At 30.8% G+C, this 21,169-nt stretch overlaps 1 protein-coding gene and 1 pseudogene across 24 annotated transcripts; one reads left to right on the top strand and one right to left on the bottom strand.

Annotated features, from left to right (window-relative positions):
- Positions 1–6,871: 6,871 nt before the first annotated feature.
- On the top strand, positions 6,872–8,399 carry LOC111298703 (U-box domain-containing protein 26 pseudogene; annotated as a pseudogene). The gene has a single exon (XR_016328498.1). The product of XR_016328498.1 is annotated as a U-box domain-containing protein 26 pseudogene (transcript).
- A 3,844-nt stretch (positions 8,400–12,243) lies between these two features.
- LOC111296177 (E3 ubiquitin-protein ligase MBR2-like) lies at positions 12,244–20,214 on the bottom strand. Of its 23 annotated transcripts, none has more exons than XM_089745477.1 (9): positions 19,898–20,214; positions 19,214–19,473; positions 18,562–18,671; positions 17,728–17,840; positions 15,693–17,463; positions 13,892–13,942; positions 12,921–13,019; positions 12,697–12,840; positions 12,244–12,588 (listed from the first exon to the last, which is right to left on the bottom strand). In XM_089745477.1, the coding sequence occupies exons 5-9, from the start codon at positions 17,442–17,444 to the stop codon at positions 12,457–12,459; spliced, it is 2,178 nt and encodes a 725-aa protein (XP_089601603.1). In that variant the 5' UTR covers positions 17,445–17,463; positions 17,728–17,840; positions 18,562–18,671; positions 19,214–19,473; positions 19,898–20,214; the 3' UTR covers positions 12,244–12,456. The 23 variants fall into 23 exon arrangements, with proteins under 23 accessions (XP_089601603.1, XP_089601601.1, XP_089601609.1 ...); XM_089745475.1 differs by having other exon boundaries at positions 19,214–19,470; XM_089745483.1 differs by having other exon boundaries at positions 17,728–17,811; positions 19,214–19,470.
- Between the last annotated feature and the right edge of the window lie 955 nt (positions 20,215–21,169).

The following is a 21,169-nucleotide window of genomic DNA, read 5'->3' as shown; positions in this document are numbered from 1 at the left end:
AAAAAATCTTCCACCCATGCTTTTGCCTGGGATTGAGCTCGTTGAACAAAAAAAATCGTGTGCATCATCTTTCCTTGAAAATTTAGAATGTCAAATGGCATGAAAAGGTTTTTTTTTTTTTTTTTTTTTTGCGGTTGAATTTGAATCAAAGCCCACGAAAAACGTTTCATGATTTTTTTTTAGCTTTTGGATGGAACAAAAGGTCCACGTGGAAAGCTCAACCACACATTAAAAACACACAGTTGAAAAGAAACTAAAAAAAAAATCCAGGTTAGTTGAGGACCACGTCATTATCACAATTAAAGTTGATGCGTGGACAACACAAAAACAACCCACGTGGAAAGTTGGATTCAATAACTTCATTATTGGACCACATAAAGGTAAAATCTTAGGCCGAATCACAATGCCAACTAGACATGTCTCCTTGACACTCTAATACTCGTTTCAATAATTTGATATTTAAAAAATATTAAATTTAATTAAAAAAATAATGCCTCAACTCTAAAATGTTCATTTTAAAATCCGAAACTTAATAAATTATTTTTATAATTATTTTTTAAAAATAATATTTAATAAATTTAAATTTTAAATTTCAATATTTATAATTACAAATTTTTTTAATAAAAAATATATGTTTTAAAAGTTGATATTCTTGACAAAGGTAATAGACAGAAAAGACATCCTCCATTCAAATTTAAAGCTTTTTTGTATGAAAATTAATAAAAAAAATGCAAGTCGTCTGTCGTGATTAAATTCTGTTTAGCAAATGAAAAATATAAAATTTTCTTCATTCACGAACTCCTCTTTGAGATAAAGTTTGAAATTATAAAAAAAAAAAAAAAAATCGCATTTACTAAATATTATTTTTTTAAAAAATTTATATAAATTAATTAAATTAAATTTCAAATTTTTTTGAAATTTAATTTATATCACAAAGGAAACAGGCATCAATGTCTTGTTATTCAAATAAAACTGGTTGGTAAGTGTTTTTTTATCACTGATAAATTAGGGATTTATTTTATTAAAAAAACATAAAAAAGTACTAAAATGTGATAGAGGGCACACAAATCAATCGAGATCCATTAAAATCTTTAATGATAAGAAATTAGGTTGGTAATAGATATGATAATTTAAAATATAATATATTAATATAATATAAATATGATATTAGTAAATATAATTTAAAATTTTTAATAATTATTATATATAAATTTAATAAAATTTAAAAATATATATTTTATATTTTTATATCGTTATAAATTATAATATTAATTTTTATATATAATATAATATAAATATATAAATTTTAATATTTTATATGATATAAATATAAAATTCACCTCGAATAATATTAACAGGAATTAAAATTCCGTACATTGGGGCACAAGCGGCAGTTTGCAACAGCAGCAACCCAAGTTAAAAATATATATATTATAATTTGTGTCTTATATTATTTTTGTTTTCTTAAACGAGTAAGAAAAAAAAATTCTCATCTCTCGAAAGATTTTATAGCTGGAAACACGTGCTGTTTCGCAAGTGCATCGGGGCAGGCAAATGTTGTGTAGGCTGTAGCGGCAATGCGTTGCGCGGTTGACAAGAGACAGCAGGGTCGCAGTCTCGCAGGGGGGTGCGGCTCGTGGGGGCGCACTATCCGCCAGCACGCGTGTACTTCCGCCGCTAAACGACACCATTCCACCTCTCTCTTTGCTCTGTTTTATGCACCTTTCAAACGGAGTAATAAATAATAACTTAAATTTCATACAAAATTTATTTACGATTTATTATATACTATTTAAGGAATGATAAGACTTGTAAAATAATAATTTTAAAATAAAATAAAATTTTAATAAATAAATTTAATTTACAAAATAAGAATTTTAAAAAAATAAAAAATTTTAATAAGTAAATTTGTATGATTATAAATAATTAATGTCTTTACAATATTAGATATAAAAAATATATAAAAGAGAATTGTAAGATTTTATGATATAGATATTTTACATTTTATAGGTGTATATATTTATATAATGTATGAAAGTTGATTAGATGCGACTAAAAAGATTCATATAGATATGATGCATTTGTGCATATGAGTATATATTCGGTTACGTTAAAAAGATGCACATAGGTATATATTTGTTTGGATTAAAAATACTTTATAAGACTAAAAGAGATTAAGAGTGTCTATAGGTATTAATTGTTGAGTGATTGATATATTTTGATATATGTTTGTAAATTTTTATAACTAGTGGATCTTGTTTCTCATTTATAAACGTAGATTAGTTAAATCGAATCACGTTAAATTACTGTATTTTATATGATTGATGGATTGTTTGATTATGCTTCTGTTGATATGATTTGATTAAAATTTTTTACCTTAACAAGTGATATCGGAGCTGTGATTATCTCCAACAAGTGGTATTAGAGCATAGTTTAAGACATGAAAAGAGTCAAGCCTAAATGAACTCAATTTAAGAAAAAAATTCGAGTTCGTGTTTTAAAAATCGATTTGCATGAAGCGTAAAAGCACACAAAAAAAGATGATCGTGAGACTTCCATTGCAAGTGAAGTCAAACATGTCTAGCATAAAAACAAATGATTTTATGGAATTTGAGTCTAAATGAATATTATTATGAACAATGACTCAAGTTTCATAAAATATTTATTTACAATTTATTATATATTACTTTATGGACAATAAGACTTAAGTAAAAATATTCTTAATAGGCAAGTTTGACTTACAGAATAATAATTTTAAAAATATAAAGATTCTTAATAGGTAAGTTTGTATGATAAAGTCTATGTAGGATTAGATATAAGAAAAATATGTAAGAGAGTTATAAGATTTCATGGGATAGACACTTCATAAGACTGCTGAAGATTTATGTCTTATAGATGTGTATATATATATATATATATATATATGGTTCATGGAAGTGGTATATAAAATATTGAGAGGGTTCACATAAATATGATGTATTGGTGCATATAGGTATGTGTTTTATTATGTTAAAATGATGCACATGAATATGTGTTTATTTGGGTTGAGAATACTTCGTATGACTAAAAGAGATTAAAAGTGTTTATGAGTATTGAATGTTAAGTGTTTGATATATTTTGATATGTGTTTGTAATTCTCTATAACTAGTGGATCTTATTTCTCATCCGTTGACGTAGATCAATTGAAACATTAAATTATTGTCTCCTGTGTGATTGATTATTTGATTTTACTTTCGCTGATGTAATGGGATTGAGACTTTTTAACCTAACAATATTTGATCATATTTGAAGGCTTCTGTTGTTCCAGTTCGCAACAAAAACTTCCTTTGTCTTAAAATATTTAGATTGTATTGATTTTTACAAAATAAAAAAAATTGAAATTAATATACTTGATATTAAAATTAATTTTTTTATAAAATTAAAATTCCATGATTTTTAATATTAAAAGGTAAAATAAATCATTAAAAATTAAATATAAAAAATAAAAATATTAAATATTAAAAAATGAGAAAAAGGATATAATTTTGAATCATAAAAAAAAAAGGGGATAGAAAGAGGACATGTTTGAATCTTAAATATGAGAGAAGGGATCATAAGTTTTCTATAAGAGTTATATTGGTCATAAGTTCAAATTATATTGCAACCAAATAATTCTCAACAAATATGAAGTTATTATTATCACAAAATAAAATTAAATAGTCAATTAAATAAATTAATAAATCAACAAAAAACTGAATAAATTCATAATCGATAAATTCTTAAAATAAAAATTTCATAATTCTAAGTACTACTTATTGTTATTAAAACAAAATTTCATTAGCAATTACAATTATATTTGAGTAAGTAGTAATTCTTTTAATTTGAACATTTTTTACCCAAATTTATAAATCTCACTAAATGTTAATAATAGCATATGAGATTGGTTAATAAAAAACAACTCTATTCAATTACCCAACCCACATAACAAAGCTGCACAAATGAGTAAGATTATGTCAATGTTTAAAAAAAAATTATTTAAAAATAATTATAATTAAAACTTAAAATTTAATTAAATTAATTCATTCAATCACTTAAAAAATAATATTAAATAGATATATAATTTAAACTTTAATACATGTAATTATTCATTTATTTTTAGACTATAATTTTTAAAAAATAATTACAATTGCAAAAGTTAATTAAAAGTATTAAGAACTACTAGAAAGATTAAGGAATGGCCGCAAGCAAAACTCATAAAAAAGAATTGAATAATGACAACACAAGCTGGTTTCCTTAGCAGGCTTCCAAAAGGGACGTAACTGAGCAGCTTGCCAAAGCCGAAAGGTAAGAAAGTTCCAATTCACTTGCTCTCACGTGTAACATGTGACGGATTCCTGTTTCTCACCCAAACTTATTACAAAATACAAATGGAATGCGTACATCGTGGACAGAGTTTTGTGGGGTCTACTTTATCAGCATCTTCCACTTATGTTCGGTTTTGCGCATAATCACTTATGTATTTCGTATTTTTGTAAAGACATTGATAATCTTTATATTTATATTTATATCTACGGAAATTTTGTTTTTATTTTTAATTTTCGTTGCTCGAATAAAGAGGAGGAGAGTAGAGAAGGTAAAAATACTTGAAATTAACGGGTTTCAATTCGATTTAATTTATTAAAGTTTTTTTATTTTTAAATCGGGTATCGGATCGAGTGGGATTGGATTGGATGGCATAAAAAGATTTTGGGATCGGGTAAAAAAAATTATTTTTTAAATTATTTATCTAATTTTATATATTTTTATATATATTTAATTTTATATTTATATTAAAAATAATATTTTATTAATTTCGAATCAAATCGAATTTGATTTAATTTTATATAATATCGGATTGAATTGAGTTCGAATATTTAAAAAATAAAAAATTATCGGGTTGAGTCGAGTATGAATTTTATATGTTAAAATCGGATTGAATTCGGACGAGCAAAAATTCACCCCAATTCGATCCATTGCCATCACTAGAGGAGAGACAACCTCTCTTCTTTTCCTCAAACTTTTTCATATTTCATTTTGGTCCTTCATAATTTTATTTATATTTTCATTTACCTTTGCAATTCTCCAGTCTCCGCATCTAATTGTAGCCAAATTGTCAAAACAGATTTCGTCTAGGCAAAGGGTCTTAATGCAACTAAATAAAAGTTTTTTTTTTTTAAATTTACTTCAAATTGAAGGTTTCACTTCCACTTGGTTTGGTGATGTTCAAAACCTTTCTTCTTTCCATATAGTAATAATTTTTTTTAAGGCACAGAAGCTTTTATAGATAGTGTAATTTTTTATATTTAAAGATAAAACACGTCATTAATTTCAAATCAATTGATTTAAATAAACATAAATTTTCATATAAATTACACTTGCACATCCAAACTTCTTGACATGATAAGATTAAGCTTACCATTGGTTTGATTTCTTTAAAGATTTGACACCAAACCAGACTGTAAAGCAAGCCCAAACATGATTTTGTCTTCGTGATTCCCATAGGACATGCAAACCATGCTTGCTTGCATAAAGTTAGTCTTCTTACTAACTTGTAAAAGCATAGACATAAAACAGCAAGTAAAAAGATAGATAAGCTAAAAATATCTATTTTGCTGATGATCATGGGCATAACTCAATTCAGCTACACCCTTTATTCCTTTTATTTTTTCATAAATTTGGGCAATCCAAATAGTATCACAGCCAAACTATTGTCCTTTTTTTATATAAAGTTATTTTTTGTTTAAGTTCAAATAATAAGTTACTAATGAATATAGATGTTTCAAAAAAAAAAAAGAGAGAGACATAGAAGATTATAAATCATGGTATATTCATAGAATAATTAATTCACTTAAGAATAATATTATGACTTTAAGTACTTTCGAATTTATAATTTTCATAAGAATTTTATTAACATGCATATCATTTGACTTAATATTTATTCAATTGTTAAATTTTTATGTAGTTATTAGATTAAGGCTTCATTTGGATGAAAAATGAAATTAATTCTGATGATATTGAAAATAATAATAAAAATTACTGTAATCAAAATAAAAAAATTAATAAAAAATTTATACTGAATGAATTTCATTGGAATTGGTATCTAGATTTTCCATTATTATAGAATCCAAACCTAACTTAAGACATTTGGTTAATATAAAATAAGTACCTACTTTATAAAAAAAAGATATTCATTGTTTTTTTAAAATAAGATTTATTCAAAGAAAATATTGTAATATACAAGACCTTAATTTTACTTTTGAAGTTTGAACTTGTGTTAAATTGAGGAAAATAGTAATTCAAATTTGCTAGAAAAACAATGTGTCAATTCTCAATATCTCACATTCTCAATTCTTTATATATGAAAAAAAAAAAAAATCTTAAAGCGCAAAAAAGATAATCCATGATGTAGAAAAACACCAAAGTACAAGGACTCAATTGCAAAACATAAGCCAAGCCATTATTAATGATGCTCAATCAAATCTAAAAAATAAACAGTAGTAATAATAAACATTAAACAGTCAGTCTCATTGCAAATTATTAGTTGATGTAAACAGAAGTCGGATTCCATGTCAGGCTGGAAAAAGAGTGGGACCCAACAAGTTGCACATTTCCTTTGACCAAACCTTGAACTCTATCAGGTAAGGTTCCAGATCCAGTGAGGGTTTGAATTTCATTGTACTTTTAGTGTAATATAATTGAATTTATTGTATTATCAGATAAATTTTAATTTTAATTTCAATAAAATTTATTTAATATAATTTTTTCAATCATAATTATAATAATAATAATTATTATTATTTTTAATTTAATTACTCGTCCAAACATAACCTTACAAATGCCACACATGCGGCCCTTAGTCAGATAAGAGCAGAACCCCACTCTCCGGGAGTCCCAACAGCCTATTTGGTTCTTGTCTCTCTGCTCCGAATATTTCATCTAAGTGTGTAACCAAAACCAGGCACCATATAAAATTCCCTAGAGAATATTTCAGAGTCCTCCCCCAACGGGTCTACTTTGTTTTTTTTTTTTTTTTTCTCTGGAGATGCCTGGAAGTATAAAGCCATTAGATTTGGATGGTGTGCAAGTTCCTTATCATTTCAGGTGTCCGATCTCACTTGAGCTCATGCGTGACCCTGTAACGGTCACCACCGGCCAAACCTATGACCGAACCAGCATCGAGTCATGGGTTGCAACTGGTAACACCACTTGTCCTGTCACTCGAGCCCCTCTCTCTGACTGCACTTTCATCCCTAACCATACCCTTCGCCGCCTTATTCAAGATTGGTGTGTCGCGAACCAGGCCTTTGGTATCGAGCGAATTCCTACACCTAAACAACCTGCCGAGCCTACCATGGTTCGGTCTTTACTGAATCAAGCTTCCTCCGTTTCGAATCCGTTTCAATCTCGTCTTTCTGCTGTGCGTCGACTCAAGGGACTCGCCCTAGACTCTGACAAAAACCGGTCTGTGCTTTCCTCTCACAACGCACGTGACATACTCATTAGCATCTTATTTTCAGACATGGGTTCCGGTTCGTCGGAGTTGAACCAGGAGGCACTTGCGCTTTTAGTAATGTTTCAACTCACCGAATCCGAGTGCGCTTCAATCGCTTCCGATTCAAACAGAGTATTCTACTTATCAGAACTCTTGTTCCACTCCTTGATCGAAGTCCGAGTCAACTCAGCTTCGCTCATCGAAATCGTTCTCTCTGGAACTAGATCGTCAGATCTTCGAGCACAGTTAAGCAATGTAGATGAAATCTTCGAAGGTGTCACCGACATATTAAGAAACCTCAACTCTTATCCATGCGCGTTAAAAACCAGCATTCGAGCTCTTTTTGCCTTGTGCTTAGTAAAACAAACAAGGCACAAAGCGGTTCAAGCCGGAGCGGTCGAGACGTTAATCGACAGGTTAGCCGATTTGGATAAGGGCTCCGCAGAACGAGCTATGGCGACGATAGAGTTGTTATGTCGGATCCGCTCGGGTTGTTCTGCGTTTACGGCACACGCGCTTACGGTTCCATTGTTGGTTAAGACAATATTAAAGATTTCGGACAGGGCTACGGAGTACGCGACTGGTGCGCTCATGGCGCTGTGTTCAAAGTCGGAACAGAGTCAAAGGGATGCGGTGAGTGCGGGCGTACTGACGCAGTTGCTGTTGTTGGTTCAAAGCGATTGTACGGATAGGGCTAAGAGGAAGGCTCAAATGCTGCTTAAGTTGCTTCGGGATTCATGGCCTGAAGATTCTTTTAGGAATTCGGATGATTTTGCTTGCATTGAAATCTTACCCTTTTGAATGATACTTCCTTTATTTTCAAAAAGAAAAAAAAAATTAATTTTGTTATTTTTGTTTGAATGAGAAAATTATTAAAATTTATAATGAATTCGAGAAAAAATTTTTTTATTGTTGGATTTGAATCCTTTAACAGGACGTGATAATGTAATTTTACGAAATTTTTTAAAATTTGATAAACCTATTTAAATTCCTCTAAAAAAAAGTATAGGATAAAATCTAAAAATAATTTTTGCTTAACCAAAAATAAAAAATTAAAATTTCAAGGCCTTAGATTGTAATTTTCTTGTATATAATACTATAATTTTGTACGTAAGAATTTTTGTTAAGGAAAGCAAATGAAAAGATCGACCTGTTTTGTTGCGTCTATTTTTATTCATATGTTGCGGGAACTCCTGATGAGGATATGATTAGTTTATGGGTGAAATGTGCCCGCAAAGCGTCCAATAATTATGAAAAGTTGATTTGATTTGATTTAATTTGGTGGGTGTGACGCATGTTTCATAGCTGTTCGGCAGACTTTTCCTGAAACTCAGAGTTGAGCGTTTGGTTTTTTAAAAGAGCTTGGTGGGAAAAGATTTATACGAAAATTTGAAAGTGAAAGTTTTAAAATTTTTTATTAAAAATTAATAAATAAAACTAAAATTGAAAATAAAATTTTTTATTATATAGATTAATTGTGTAAAATTTTAAAAAGTTTTAATATATTTATTAAATAAATATTTTTAATAAAAAATTGATAAAATTTTTATCATTATAAATTAAATTTGAATTATAAATAATTTTTTATATATTATTGATTTTTATATTAAATTTTATTAATTTATCTTATTGAAATTTTTATTAAAAATTTTATTTGTTTTATTTATTTTTAATAAAAAATTTTATAAACTTCATTTATATAATTTCAGATAAATTTTGTTCGAACTCAATTGCTTCAGTATTATTAGATATTGTCATATAGATAGGGTTAACAGCCTAACCCAAACTTGACAAGTTTTTATTTGACCTGACTTCATAAGATCATTTTTTTTTTTAAATCGAGTTTCGGATCGAATATTATTAAAAAAAAATCAAGTTTGGATTTTAAGCAAATCCGATCTAATATTATATTAAAAATTATTTTTTAATTATTTTTAAATTTTTTATTTATATATTTAAATTTTAAAAATAATATTTTATTAATTTTGGTCGGATCAAGTATAAAATTATATAATATCAAATTCGAATATAAAAATAATAAAAAAATTTTAAATCAGATCGAATTTAAATTTTATAATTATAAATATCGAAACAAATTCGAAATAAACAAAAATTCATCATAATCCGACCGTTGCCAATCCTACGGATAAACAAGTCATTTGGATTCAGTTCTGTAATTAATCCTCCGAATACTAGAAATCAATAACAAAAAAAGAAAAAAAATCCATAGTTTTTGCAGTAAAGGTTGAGTTGTTACAATAATTACGGCTTCTATAAGAAATACTGCAAATAACAAAAACAGTACAAAATCAGTTTCCGCCAATCAAATGTTACAAATGTCAAAGTTCTGAGTGGAGAATAAACGTGGGTCGATTGTCTGATAACTTGTTATAAAAAGCTGATCCTCATATATCACATTCACATCCTGAAACTTGGTTACTTTGTCCTCTGAACTCCAGACCACCTCCTTCATCTTTCTTTTTCTGTCCCTTTCCCCTACTTTTTTCCCCGAGGTCTGACAGTAAAAAATTTGGTTTCCTTATTTGTTTCTTTGTTTGAGGGTACTCTGTTAATTCCTGGTTTTTTTTAATCTTTTTGCCTAAGCTTGAGAGAGCACGTCAAATGAAAACTTGAAACTGGGTTTTGACTGTGTACTGTCGAGTGCCAAAGATAGGTAGCTCTTTCATGCTCGCGTGCATAGGTGTAGGTGTGGAGCTCTGAGAGTTAAAATTCTGAAATCATAAAGAAAAGAAAGAAAAGATAGTGTTTAAGGCAAAAGCAAAGAATATATCTTGCATTTGCGTATCAAAGCTCAAGTCAAAGATTGAGACAAAAGAGATTGGAAGGAGAAAAAAAAAAGAATGTAAGAAGAAAATGAGATTAAATTGATATAATCGGAATAACTTTATTTTATATTGAAAAAGAAAGGTTCGTGAAATAAAATAATTATATAATCGAATTAACGTAATATTAAATATGTCAAATTGATTTTAAAGTAAAAGATACAATTAATTTATTTTTTAAATTAAAAAATACTTCTAACAAAAAATTCACGGAATAATCATGACATATAAACAGGTTTCTAATAAAAAAATAACTAATTTATCTTTTAAATTAAAAAATACACCTAACAAAAGATCCACGGGAGAATCATGCCGAGGCATGGAAACAGGAGTGTGGCTTAAAGTTGAAGGGAGATGATGGGTCATATGTTGGTGGGAATAGAAGAATAAAACAATGGAATCACATGGACTGGTTCATATTCTTCCTCCCTGTGGCTGATGGCTGCTATTGCTCACATGCCCCCAACACCAACTTTGATCCTAATCTTTTGGTCACAACAACAATTGGGAGATTCGTTTGTCTTTGCGCATTTTTGCAGCAGTTGGGGCCCAACCATTAATGTATCCCCTTTTAAATTTTTTTGAATTTGACTTTGGCACTTGTTGAATTACCCATGTTCCCTGTCAATTCATGGGGGGTTTTAACTTGGAAATAGCTTGCAGAAGATGCCATGGCATTTATCTTTTAACTGATGAAAAGTTTTTATGACAGTAGTTCGCCGGATAGGTTAAGGTTGACAATAGCCATGGAAAAGCTTCATGAAGTAGGACTAGTATTTTGACAGATTACTCGAAGACAACCAGAATATGAACAAATTAAACATTGCCAATGCCAATGTCTGCGAGGTCGTCCGTGCGATGATTCAATCAGGGAGCAGAACGCTTACCATTGTGGGAATTGCTTTCCAACATGTAGAAATAAGTTTCCGTTGCTTTTTACAGTTTTTTTTTTTCATTATTCTTTGTAATTCAAGTAAAAGAATGAAGTGAGTATTAAGGTATATCCATTTCAAGGATCTTAAACCTCGCAAAATACAAGAAATATTTGTCTGTAATCTGTTAGGTATGCTCTTGTACATTAATAATATTCTCCACTATCATTTAAGAGTAAGATTTTGAAGTGTCTTTGAGAAAATAATTGCAAGCCAAGTTCATGACCAGGATTGTTTCAATGGCCTGTACGGTTGCTAAAACTTTGGCTATAAAGAGTTTATATCTGCTTTATATTTTGGAACGTAAGAACCTTAAGATAAAGATATGCTGCTTGTGAAGTCGGAATCCAACTTGGTACATATTAACTCAATATATGTAATCATTTTTAAAAGACAACATCTCATAAATCTGAATTTAAATCCTTGTAATCCCTTTATTTATTTTCAAATTACGTTTTTCTTTGCATTGATATTTTCATTTCTTAGCCCAATTTAACTCACTTTGATATTTTTCGTTGTCTTTAAAAATCGTAGACAAGGTGTTAGGTTCCAATGGCAACCAAATTAGACACGTATCAATTTCATTTTCTTCTCTCTCGATGAAAAATACGAAAGAGTTTGGATTATTGAAAATATTATGGAGTAAAGTTATGCATTAAAAAGTTTGGGTTATGCATTTTATGTCTAATATCCATACAAAATGAAATTAATGGGTTATAATCAGCTCGTATGTGCTGTGGCTCAAATAGAACAAACCCAAGTCACGGTACATGGAACAGTACTCAATGGCACCGTTCGATCAAAATGAAGCCTATTCCAGTATATAGCTAATAAAGGAGCCCCTTGCTGTTCTGTAACAAGGGGACCGGTTAGGGTAGTCAACACAGTCAAAAACCATATATGTAGATGTTCAAAGGTTCAATATAGCGTTAATTTCCAGCTGAAAAATAAACGAATGTTGACCTCTTAAAGATTGATAATGTCATAAATATTATTTCAAATATGTTATCATTGTCATGATGGTTTATGCAAGTTATTCCACAAACTCATCCAGCAATTCATAACATTTAACAGCTGCTACATGGCCTTGAAAGTTATCATTCAAGGGCAAGAAAAGCCGATTTAAATCAGATATAATCCACCCCTATTATTGGATCTGAAGTCCCATGTCTCATTTAAGCAAGCCTGTTGTCTTACAAATAGGACACAGGTTTTTTACCATTAACCACTGTTTGATGCAGTTAGCGTGGAAGTCATGTCCACAATCTAGTGTCCCAGTATCATCCCCATCAGCATATTCTTCCTGCCATGTTTAAATGTTCAAACAAGGTAAACAAAACTAAAACTAACAGATAAGCTCAATCAACAAAGCTATTTAAAGCATCTTAGCTACTCTCGTCTAGCATCTTACCTGACAAACACAACATGGTTCCAATTCTTGTAGGGATTCTGTTGCAGTGGATGAATGCTTCTGCTGTTTCATCAACTTTATAATGGTTTCCTCACTCAGTCCAGTGCTCACATCTCCTATGTGTTCTTCTAATGCCAACAATTCCTAATGTTCCAATTGTTATGTAAGAAGAATAACCTTTTTAATGCGAAGTGAGAGAACATAAAACAGCAATCCCTTTTTACCTCATAAGACATGTTATCGACATCAAGCCGCATATCTCTATGTCTGTCATGCGTTTCAGCTAAACCGCGATATATGAAAGGATCAAACAGCATATTCTCCTGAAAGGTAATCACATAAAAATCTTATGTAATACAACATATAAAGTTGAAATGGACTAAAAATTATGGAGCACTTTCTAGGCTTCTACCTAGGTGCTCCACTAATAGAGGTCTTTATCTCTCATTTGATGGAAAGCAATTTAGAAAGTACAATGGACATGTATTCAGTATTCTTAAGGTTGAGAACCATATCCCCACATCACTAGCATGTTCAACTGTTGAAGCAATCTAGCCAATGATCTAGAGACATCAAACAAACCTCCATACACCAAATTATCCAATAATATCCTTTGCCTGAAAATCAACTCTGACAGACTGTTCAAGACTAAGATAGTAAACATAAGTCAAGCACAATTTATTCTCCATAATGAAAACATATTCTAGAATACTGCATTTATCCCAACTAGTGCAAGGAGGCTGATCAAGAATGAGTTATATTGTTTCTGCTCATCAGCACCAAGTTGTCCCCAACTTTTATCATTTCCCTTGAAGAGACGACATACATTTCCACTAAAGTTATCTAACCACGTGAAGCTAATAGGTTTTCAATCCAGGCCAAGAAATACATTCATTTTCAAAGAAATAAAAACTCATTGAAGTGTTCTTATAGCAGGTTAGTCGTATTTAGAGAAAATATGTTATGAGAAAAATTCAATAATTGGGAAAGGATATGAATTGCACACAAACCATATGACCTATTGATAAAAATGTTGAGCAAGATAAAAGGTATAACAAACAGGAAATGAATCATTTTCAACCTTAACCGGCTAAATCATTGTAGTCAAAGAAAAAAAAAAATCCCTACTGTGAGCTCACAACCTATTATGAAAATTTCATGGTAACATAACTATTGCACAAATCAAAAAACAAACCTCAATTCGTAAGTTCTCCCCCCTACGCACAGCATTCAATACTTGGCGAATCTAACACATGGAGAAGAAAATGAGCAGTAAGTTATTGGAATGTTTTCTTAAGTTCAGTTGCCATTACAGAAAAAACTATAAATTTACAACTAAGGCAAAATTTTTTATGCATATCTTTTATCTCAAATTTAATTGGCAATTTATGTACTAGACATGATTTTCTCAAAATTGACAAATTAAAAATCTAATAAGCAAAAATATAAACAGACTATGTAACAGATATGGATTGCATAATTAGGAATTTCACCAAAATGGAGGTGGTTTCAGCACTTTTTTTCTTGAAAAAAAGATTAATACAAATAAGAGGTAAATTGAAATCATCTACATCCAACAAGATTGAACAAATGAAAAGGAAAAACAAATGAACAGAACCTGAGAGAAAAGAGAACTAGAGAGATGGCACATTTTAGTAGAGAGATACTAATAAGTGGCACTGACCGATGTAAATTTCTATCTAATATATTTGTAGAAAGCCACAGCATCCAGAATAGCATCACAACATTCAATCTATTATAAAAATTGCATGAAAGTAATGCAAAACTGCCCCATTTTTGTTTCTAGGTTGCTATTGCTCAAGACTTAAAATCTTAATTAAATATTAAGGTAACATCAGGTAACAGTCAGGGACAAAAAAAAATGGTGAAATGATGAATCATATACGTTGGAAAGAAAGAACTAATGGCAACAGATAACTTGATACAAACTAAATACAGACTAGATAAAAAAAGATGAATATTATCAGGGATCTAATGGAGTATACAGCTTGGAATAATGCGCTAAAAGGTCAAAATGATTCATATGGAAGATCCAAGTAGCTTGCAGAAACACTCATATGAATAATGTGATAACAAGCCTGATTTACTACAGGTCTCATTTCTTTTTTAGAAAAAAATTATGTTAATGTTTTCCTTTGGCTTTTTTTTTTTTTCTAAAATAAATAACATTCTTATATTAATGTTAATATCATATGAACTTAGAATTATATTCAGATATTTGAAGAATAGATGTTTCAGAAGGCGAAAATTTACATCAGTATATGATTAAGTACTGATATGACATGTTAACTGCATTGATTAATTCTGGAAGTGCAAATCATAAATAGTTGTCATCATATCAAGTATGAAACTGCAAAGGAAGGGGAAACATTAGACAACTAGACAAGTTAATTTTTCACAAAATAAGCATAAGATAGTGATAAAATTTAAAATGAAGAAATATTTTGATGAGAATGAGGTGGACGCAAGTTTTAGATAAAAAAATACGTACAAACAGATAGAATATCAAAAATTAAAAACAGAGAGAAAAGAACCAATGAATCTGCTTGTGTCCTAGAAAGTTCAATCCAATATAAAGGATAAATAAAGCAAGGCACACTGTAAATATCCTATCCAAAAGGAATTTGTGAAACTAAAAGAACAATATCAATAACAATTTAGAAATGAAACTACGTCTTCTTAGAATTGATTTATGGTTTCTGTTTGTTTAAGTATATAAACCATATGTGTGCATGCACACAGAGGTGTAAGTTTATATGCATATAAACACAACAATACATATAGATGCACATATAGGATCAGATAACTATAGTAATTCTAGAATGCTACCAATCATCATTATCTAAAAAGGCAAATGTGTTACTATTTAGTATTAAAATTAATTGAAAGCAAACCCTATTCAGGTAGCCTTAGACATATAAATGTACAGAGGCAATGAAGTTAAAAACTAGCAAAAAAACCTTCATAACACCAACCTCAGACATTAGCCGGTGTCTCCCTTCAATATCAGCAGCCAAAGCTCGCAATGAGTGGGCCATCCCAAGAACATCATCACCTTGTCTCTCCAATATGAATGCTGACCCTGGGAATGTTTGATTATTACCTTGGCTGTTAGATTCAGAAGGCACCACTGTCTCTTGTGAGGAAGCAGAAGGGCCCGAAGACATCAGTGGAAAATGGCCACTATGACCACCGGATTCAGAATCAATTGGAGGAAATAAAGACCAAGGAGCAAATTCTGATAATCTTTGTTGATTATGTATCGGAGGGCTGTGAGGAGGAATCCAGGCAGAAGTGGGCAAAGGATGGATGCTTAAACTAGGCCTAGGTCGATTAGAAGATGGAATACCTCCAGAATTGCTCATATTTCCAGAAGCCAAACTCCAATCTGTTGGATCTTGCGCCACATTTCTCATCTCAGTTGCCGGTACAAACATGGGATGCTCTGCATTGTTTCTTGGGATATTTCTTATGTTTGGTTCCTCTCGTAATGCAGCAGCTCTCTCTCCAGAATTAATAGAACTTGATGGGTTGCCAACTCTTGAATTGGAAGTACCATTCCAAGGGAAAGGATGCACATTTCTTGGCACAACAGAAATATTCCTCATATGAGGTTGAGTCAGGGGAGAACTGGAATGTCCTGCTATTGCTGCTGTTGATCTCAAGTCTACAGAGTCACTAAGTGGGGCAGCTCTAGGGTGACCAGGAGAGCCAAAACTAGAACGCCCAGCAACCCCTGTTGATGACAAACTAAATGGTAAAGTTTCTTGTTGGTTTCCCTGACTTGCTCTTCTTACACTTGAAGAAGGAAATGCATCAGGAACAACTCCTCTCATACCAAGCCCAACTCTAGGATTCGGTTGATCAGGACTAACATTAAGGAAATTCTGAGAGTGTGTAGATAAACTCAAGCTGCTAGAAGCATCATTACAAGAAAGATCAGCATGCCATGCGGCATTTTCAATTCGTTGAAAACAGCTTGAAGTACCAGCAGAATAAGACTGTCCAGAAGTACCTTCAAGGGCCTTCCTCTTGCAGGAAAAACCCCAACTGTCCAAAGAAGAGCCAGAACCATCATTATTTTCCTCCCTCACATAATTAGAGCTTCCAGATGAACTACCAATAATATCAGTAGAAACACTGGCACTAGATATCTGCTCTCTTTCTAGTCCACCTGAGTTGTGGAGATTAGAACCTAAACCAGTTCCCGCACCAGACCCTCCATTACCACTGCTGCTAATAAATCCTTCATTTAGATTCACATTTTGTGGAATGTGATTAGAGCTGGAACCCTGCAAATATATGGGGCCACTTCTGACCTGATTGCCACTCCATCCATTATTCAGTCTCCCAGGAAAAACAACATTTGGTGGTTCGGTCTGTCTTTCTTCTGACCTTGGAGCAGCCCCAGAACAAGCACCATAAAAAGAAGACCGACCGCACTCCATTTTTGTTCCATCATCATTAAGATGGTGACTTAGAACATCCTGCATAGCATGGTTTTGCAGTCTCAATCTAGAGCTTGGTTCACCAGAACTCCAGCCACTAAAGCTTGGAACATCGGAAGCAATAGTATTTCCATGCATTGTCCCACCAGAAGACAACCGAGTTTCCACAGGATTCAGCATGTTATGCAAAGAATTTGGTTGACCAATAGTAGTGTTGTTGGGGCTAGATCCCTCGTCCGTTTCAGAGAAGGAATCAATGGTGCCCCCCTGACCTTTCATTGGGAATGATATCTTCCACCTAGGAATATGTCAGAGATGCTAAAATTATTCCAAAATTTACAAAACAAATGCCTGTTCAAGATACGCACTTCTCGGGTCAAAATATGAAAGGGATACAAAAGCTCAGACTGGTAGTTGAAATCTGAACAGATAAGCACAATATTCAAATTCTCGTTTCAGTTACGAAAAAGGGAAAACGAAGAGGGAGAGGGGTTAAGCCATACAAGAAGAAATTATGTAAAGTTTTTAAAAAGAAACCCACAACATTGCAACCACAACTTACAAAATATGTTCTGAAACTCCCAAGTTCTTTAGCTTTCCCAGGTCATAAAGGATTGACCAGTTGCTTTTGATGTATCACGCATGTCTGCAAGAAAAAGCCCCAGCCAGTAACAACTTGAGCCCAAAGAAATAACTACCTCAGTGACAATGGATATTGATTTTTGACATTATAAAAATAACTACCTCAGGTCAGGCAAGAATAACTTTACATTACATAGCATGCAACATGAAATCCGTATAGGTCAAGCAGAACAAAACTATCAAAACAAAAACAGAGTACCAACAGTTCTAGTTTCTAACATGCCATCTTAATTAAAGATCAAGTTATGAACTTATATCAATTGACAGGTTGATGGTTATAAGGAAAGCAGTTGATTGACTATTTCTTTATCCCAAGAGACTTTGTGCTTGGCATCCATAAGGCAGTAATTCTATGGTTCAGGCCATTTCAATCATGAATGGTATATGATCCGCAACATAATGCTCTGGAAGTAAGAGGCAGCAAATAATGAGAAGATTAGCAGAACCTAACAAGCTAAAAGAGAATGTTTACAAGAGATCATCTCTGAGCCTATCCCAAGCATCACCTAATGTGGCACTTGTCAAGGATAAAATGTTATTCCAATAAATCATTCAGTCTAAAAAAATATGCCCAAGATGAATGACTGTTATGTCTTTCCACTCATAACCCCCCCCCACCAAAAAACACTCTCACCCTCCCTTATAGATTATAATTGTTGGTTTATCAGTATATTGAAAGGGCTTAAAACAGTTGAACAAGATATTATTATTGTTTTTTACTTTCCAGATCCTGCTGTCTTGAGATTTAATATACCTGTGGCTGCTACTTTGTTCTTTTATTGGCATAGTCCCTCTCATGCAACATAGATGGCACTCGGTATACTAACTCAAACTCAGTTCAGAATTGCGCACATGCAAATGCGCCTGAGAATGTGCAAAACAGTGTTAGCAAAACTGACCAGATCAAATTGTGTAAATTATTTTTAACACTAATTAACCCATCCTTTTCATCAACTCATCTGCTAAAATTCATGTAAAAGAAGACTACAAAGACTCATAATTATAAATACAATCTAATTTAGATACTTGGCTGCAAGATGCCAAGTTGCCAACTTTAAGCAAGCTAAGTAAATCAATCTTTCTTCCAATATCTCTTCTGCCTTCCGTTTTTACATATAATGATACTCTATTCACAACCACTCAATTCATGTGCAAATCAAAGAGCCTTATAACTAGTTTTCATTCACATTAAGTGCAGAATCGAGCAGTTAAATACACGGCACGATGACCAAATGGAAACCAATCAAGTGGCCATTGCTACAAGCCTACAACTCAACCATAAATTTGTCAATATTTTCATGCATTGTCATCCATAACCAGCTGCAAGCTAGAAGTAGAGTAAAGAAACAATTGATGAACACTGAAAAGTAAAATTAGATACAAGCATGATGACATTAAATTATTACCACATATAATGTGCTCGTTATTTGACATTTAGCTTCAGTTCACAAACAGGGAAGATTTCAATATCTTTTGGTGAAGAACATTCAAGCTGTTGTACAACACGCTTCGAGGCAACATCAAATCAAAAGGAAAGTAAAATGCTGAGAAAGCAGGAACCCAAGATCAAAATGTCGCTTCTTCAAGCCTCAAATTAGAAAATCAACAAAATGTAATTTGAAGAATCAGGATCTCAGCCATCTAAGTATGCAAAATTAAAATTCTGCTTCAAGACAAAAAAAAAAAAAACTTTATCACATTGACAAATCCATTAAACTAAATGGAAACAACCCAAAAAAAGGTCTTTTAGAAATCATCTAAGCCGTCTCTTGTACTAGTAAAGGTTTGATTTTGGACAAATACACGAAACAAGAAAACCCAATCCCGTTTCTTCCCCTATTTAGTAAAAAAAAAAAAAAGAATTTAGCATCAGATGATTAAATTGAAGAATGCCCATACACAATTAAAATTAAAAACTTTAGGAAAGAACCCAACAAGGTTCGACCTCGATCCCTTGAATTCTTTTCAAAAAAATCGAATAAAAAATAAAGTTAGCAAAAACTAAGAAATCCCAATAAAAAATAAAATTAAATGATCTTAAAAAGCTAATATCTTTTATCAATATAAATCCCAAAGATTAGGAATAATACCTGAAAAAAAAAAACGAAAATTGAGACGATGAAACGAAAAGCGATCAAAAAATGGGTCTTTGAGATTAAAAGGGTATTCAGAGAAACAGTTAACAAGAGAGGCATCAGAGGCGTTTCTTCGGTTCTTTTTCTTTTTATTTGTTGATTTTTGTGAGTTTTTGGACTTTTCCCTTGCTCGCCTTCTCCTTGTTATTTTTCTTTGTTACTTTTTATTTCTGACGACTGAAAAAAGAAAAAAAATTATCAGAGACCAAGCCACTCAAACAACGGACGAGGAACATACAGAGAAAAGAGAGCAAGTGTATTTTGTTTGTAACATTGATTTATATATATATATATATATATATATATATATATTGAGTTAGTAAAAAAGTCTAAAAGTATAGGTACACTTTGAATAAATATTAATTAGAAGAGATCAACTCGGTGTAAAATTTTTTTAATTATTAATTTAATAAATATAAAAGATGAGAAAAATAAATTAAAAATAATTTAATTTTATATTTAAATTTATTAAAATTAATAATTAAAAATATATAAAATTAAAAAATTTTAGTGTAAGTTGATCCTCTTAATATTAATAAAAAAAAAAAGGTGTTAATATCAGTAGCTTTCATGTATTAACTCCATGGGCCCATTTCTCTTTTGTTTTATTTGGTGTTATTTTCTGTCTAATAAAAATGTAGATTAAAAAAAAATAGTAAACTGAGGGATCTGCCATTGATGATTGATTGGGGAGCCAGCTAGCCAGGGAAGGGAGGGATAAATTTTAGCAAGCAAGGCAAGTAATTACTAATTAGTGAATGAATGATGAAATTGCACCAATTGTCTACTATTTTTTAGATAAATTGATATATTATTAAAGTTAGTATTTAGAGATTATGAATTTAAAAAAATTTAAAGCATAATATCTTATTTAATCATATATATATATATAATAAAATAAAAAATTTTAAGAATAAATTAAAATTTTTTTTTTAAATTGTACCAACCAATTTTTAGGTTAAATGGTTCACAATGAGACAAACAAAGTTTTAAAATATCGTGATGATATCATTTTATTAATGAATAAATATTAAATTTTAAAATAAATATATAAAAATTAATATTTTTAAAAAAATTATTTATTAATGAGATGAAATCATCTGATTTATTTTATTAATAAAATGATTTCATTCAATTGATTAATAATATATAAAATTTATAAATTAATAATATATCAAATATAATCTTATTTTTTTTGTGCTTTAATTGAGTTTGAAGAATTATTGG

This window comes from Durio zibethinus, chromosome 16 (assembly GCF_047325235.1).
Source record: "Durio zibethinus cultivar Kanyao isolate XHJ-2024 chromosome 16, ASM4732523v1, whole genome shotgun sequence".
Taxonomy (NCBI): Eukaryota; Viridiplantae; Streptophyta; class Magnoliopsida; order Malvales; family Malvaceae; genus Durio; species Durio zibethinus.
The sequence above is the reverse complement of the archived record's forward strand: the minus strand, read 5'-3'. Positions and strand labels throughout refer to the sequence as shown.

What these genes read in the sequence shown, in the direction of transcription:
- LOC111296177 (XM_089745477.1), bottom strand. Translation starts at nt 17,444, where the DNA reads ATGAAAGGTCAGGGGGGCACCATTGATTCCTTCTCTGAAACGGACGAG. An exon ending in GACACCGGCTAATGTCTGAG is followed by an intron (nt 13,943 to 15,692) that starts GTTGGTGTTATG and finishes TCCATGTGTTAG; the next exon opens with ATTCGCCAAGTATTGAATGC. An exon ending in AACCATGTTGTGTTTGTCAG is followed by an intron (nt 12,589 to 12,696) that starts GTAAGATGCTAG and finishes TAAACATGGCAG; the next exon opens with GAAGAATATGCTGATGGGGA.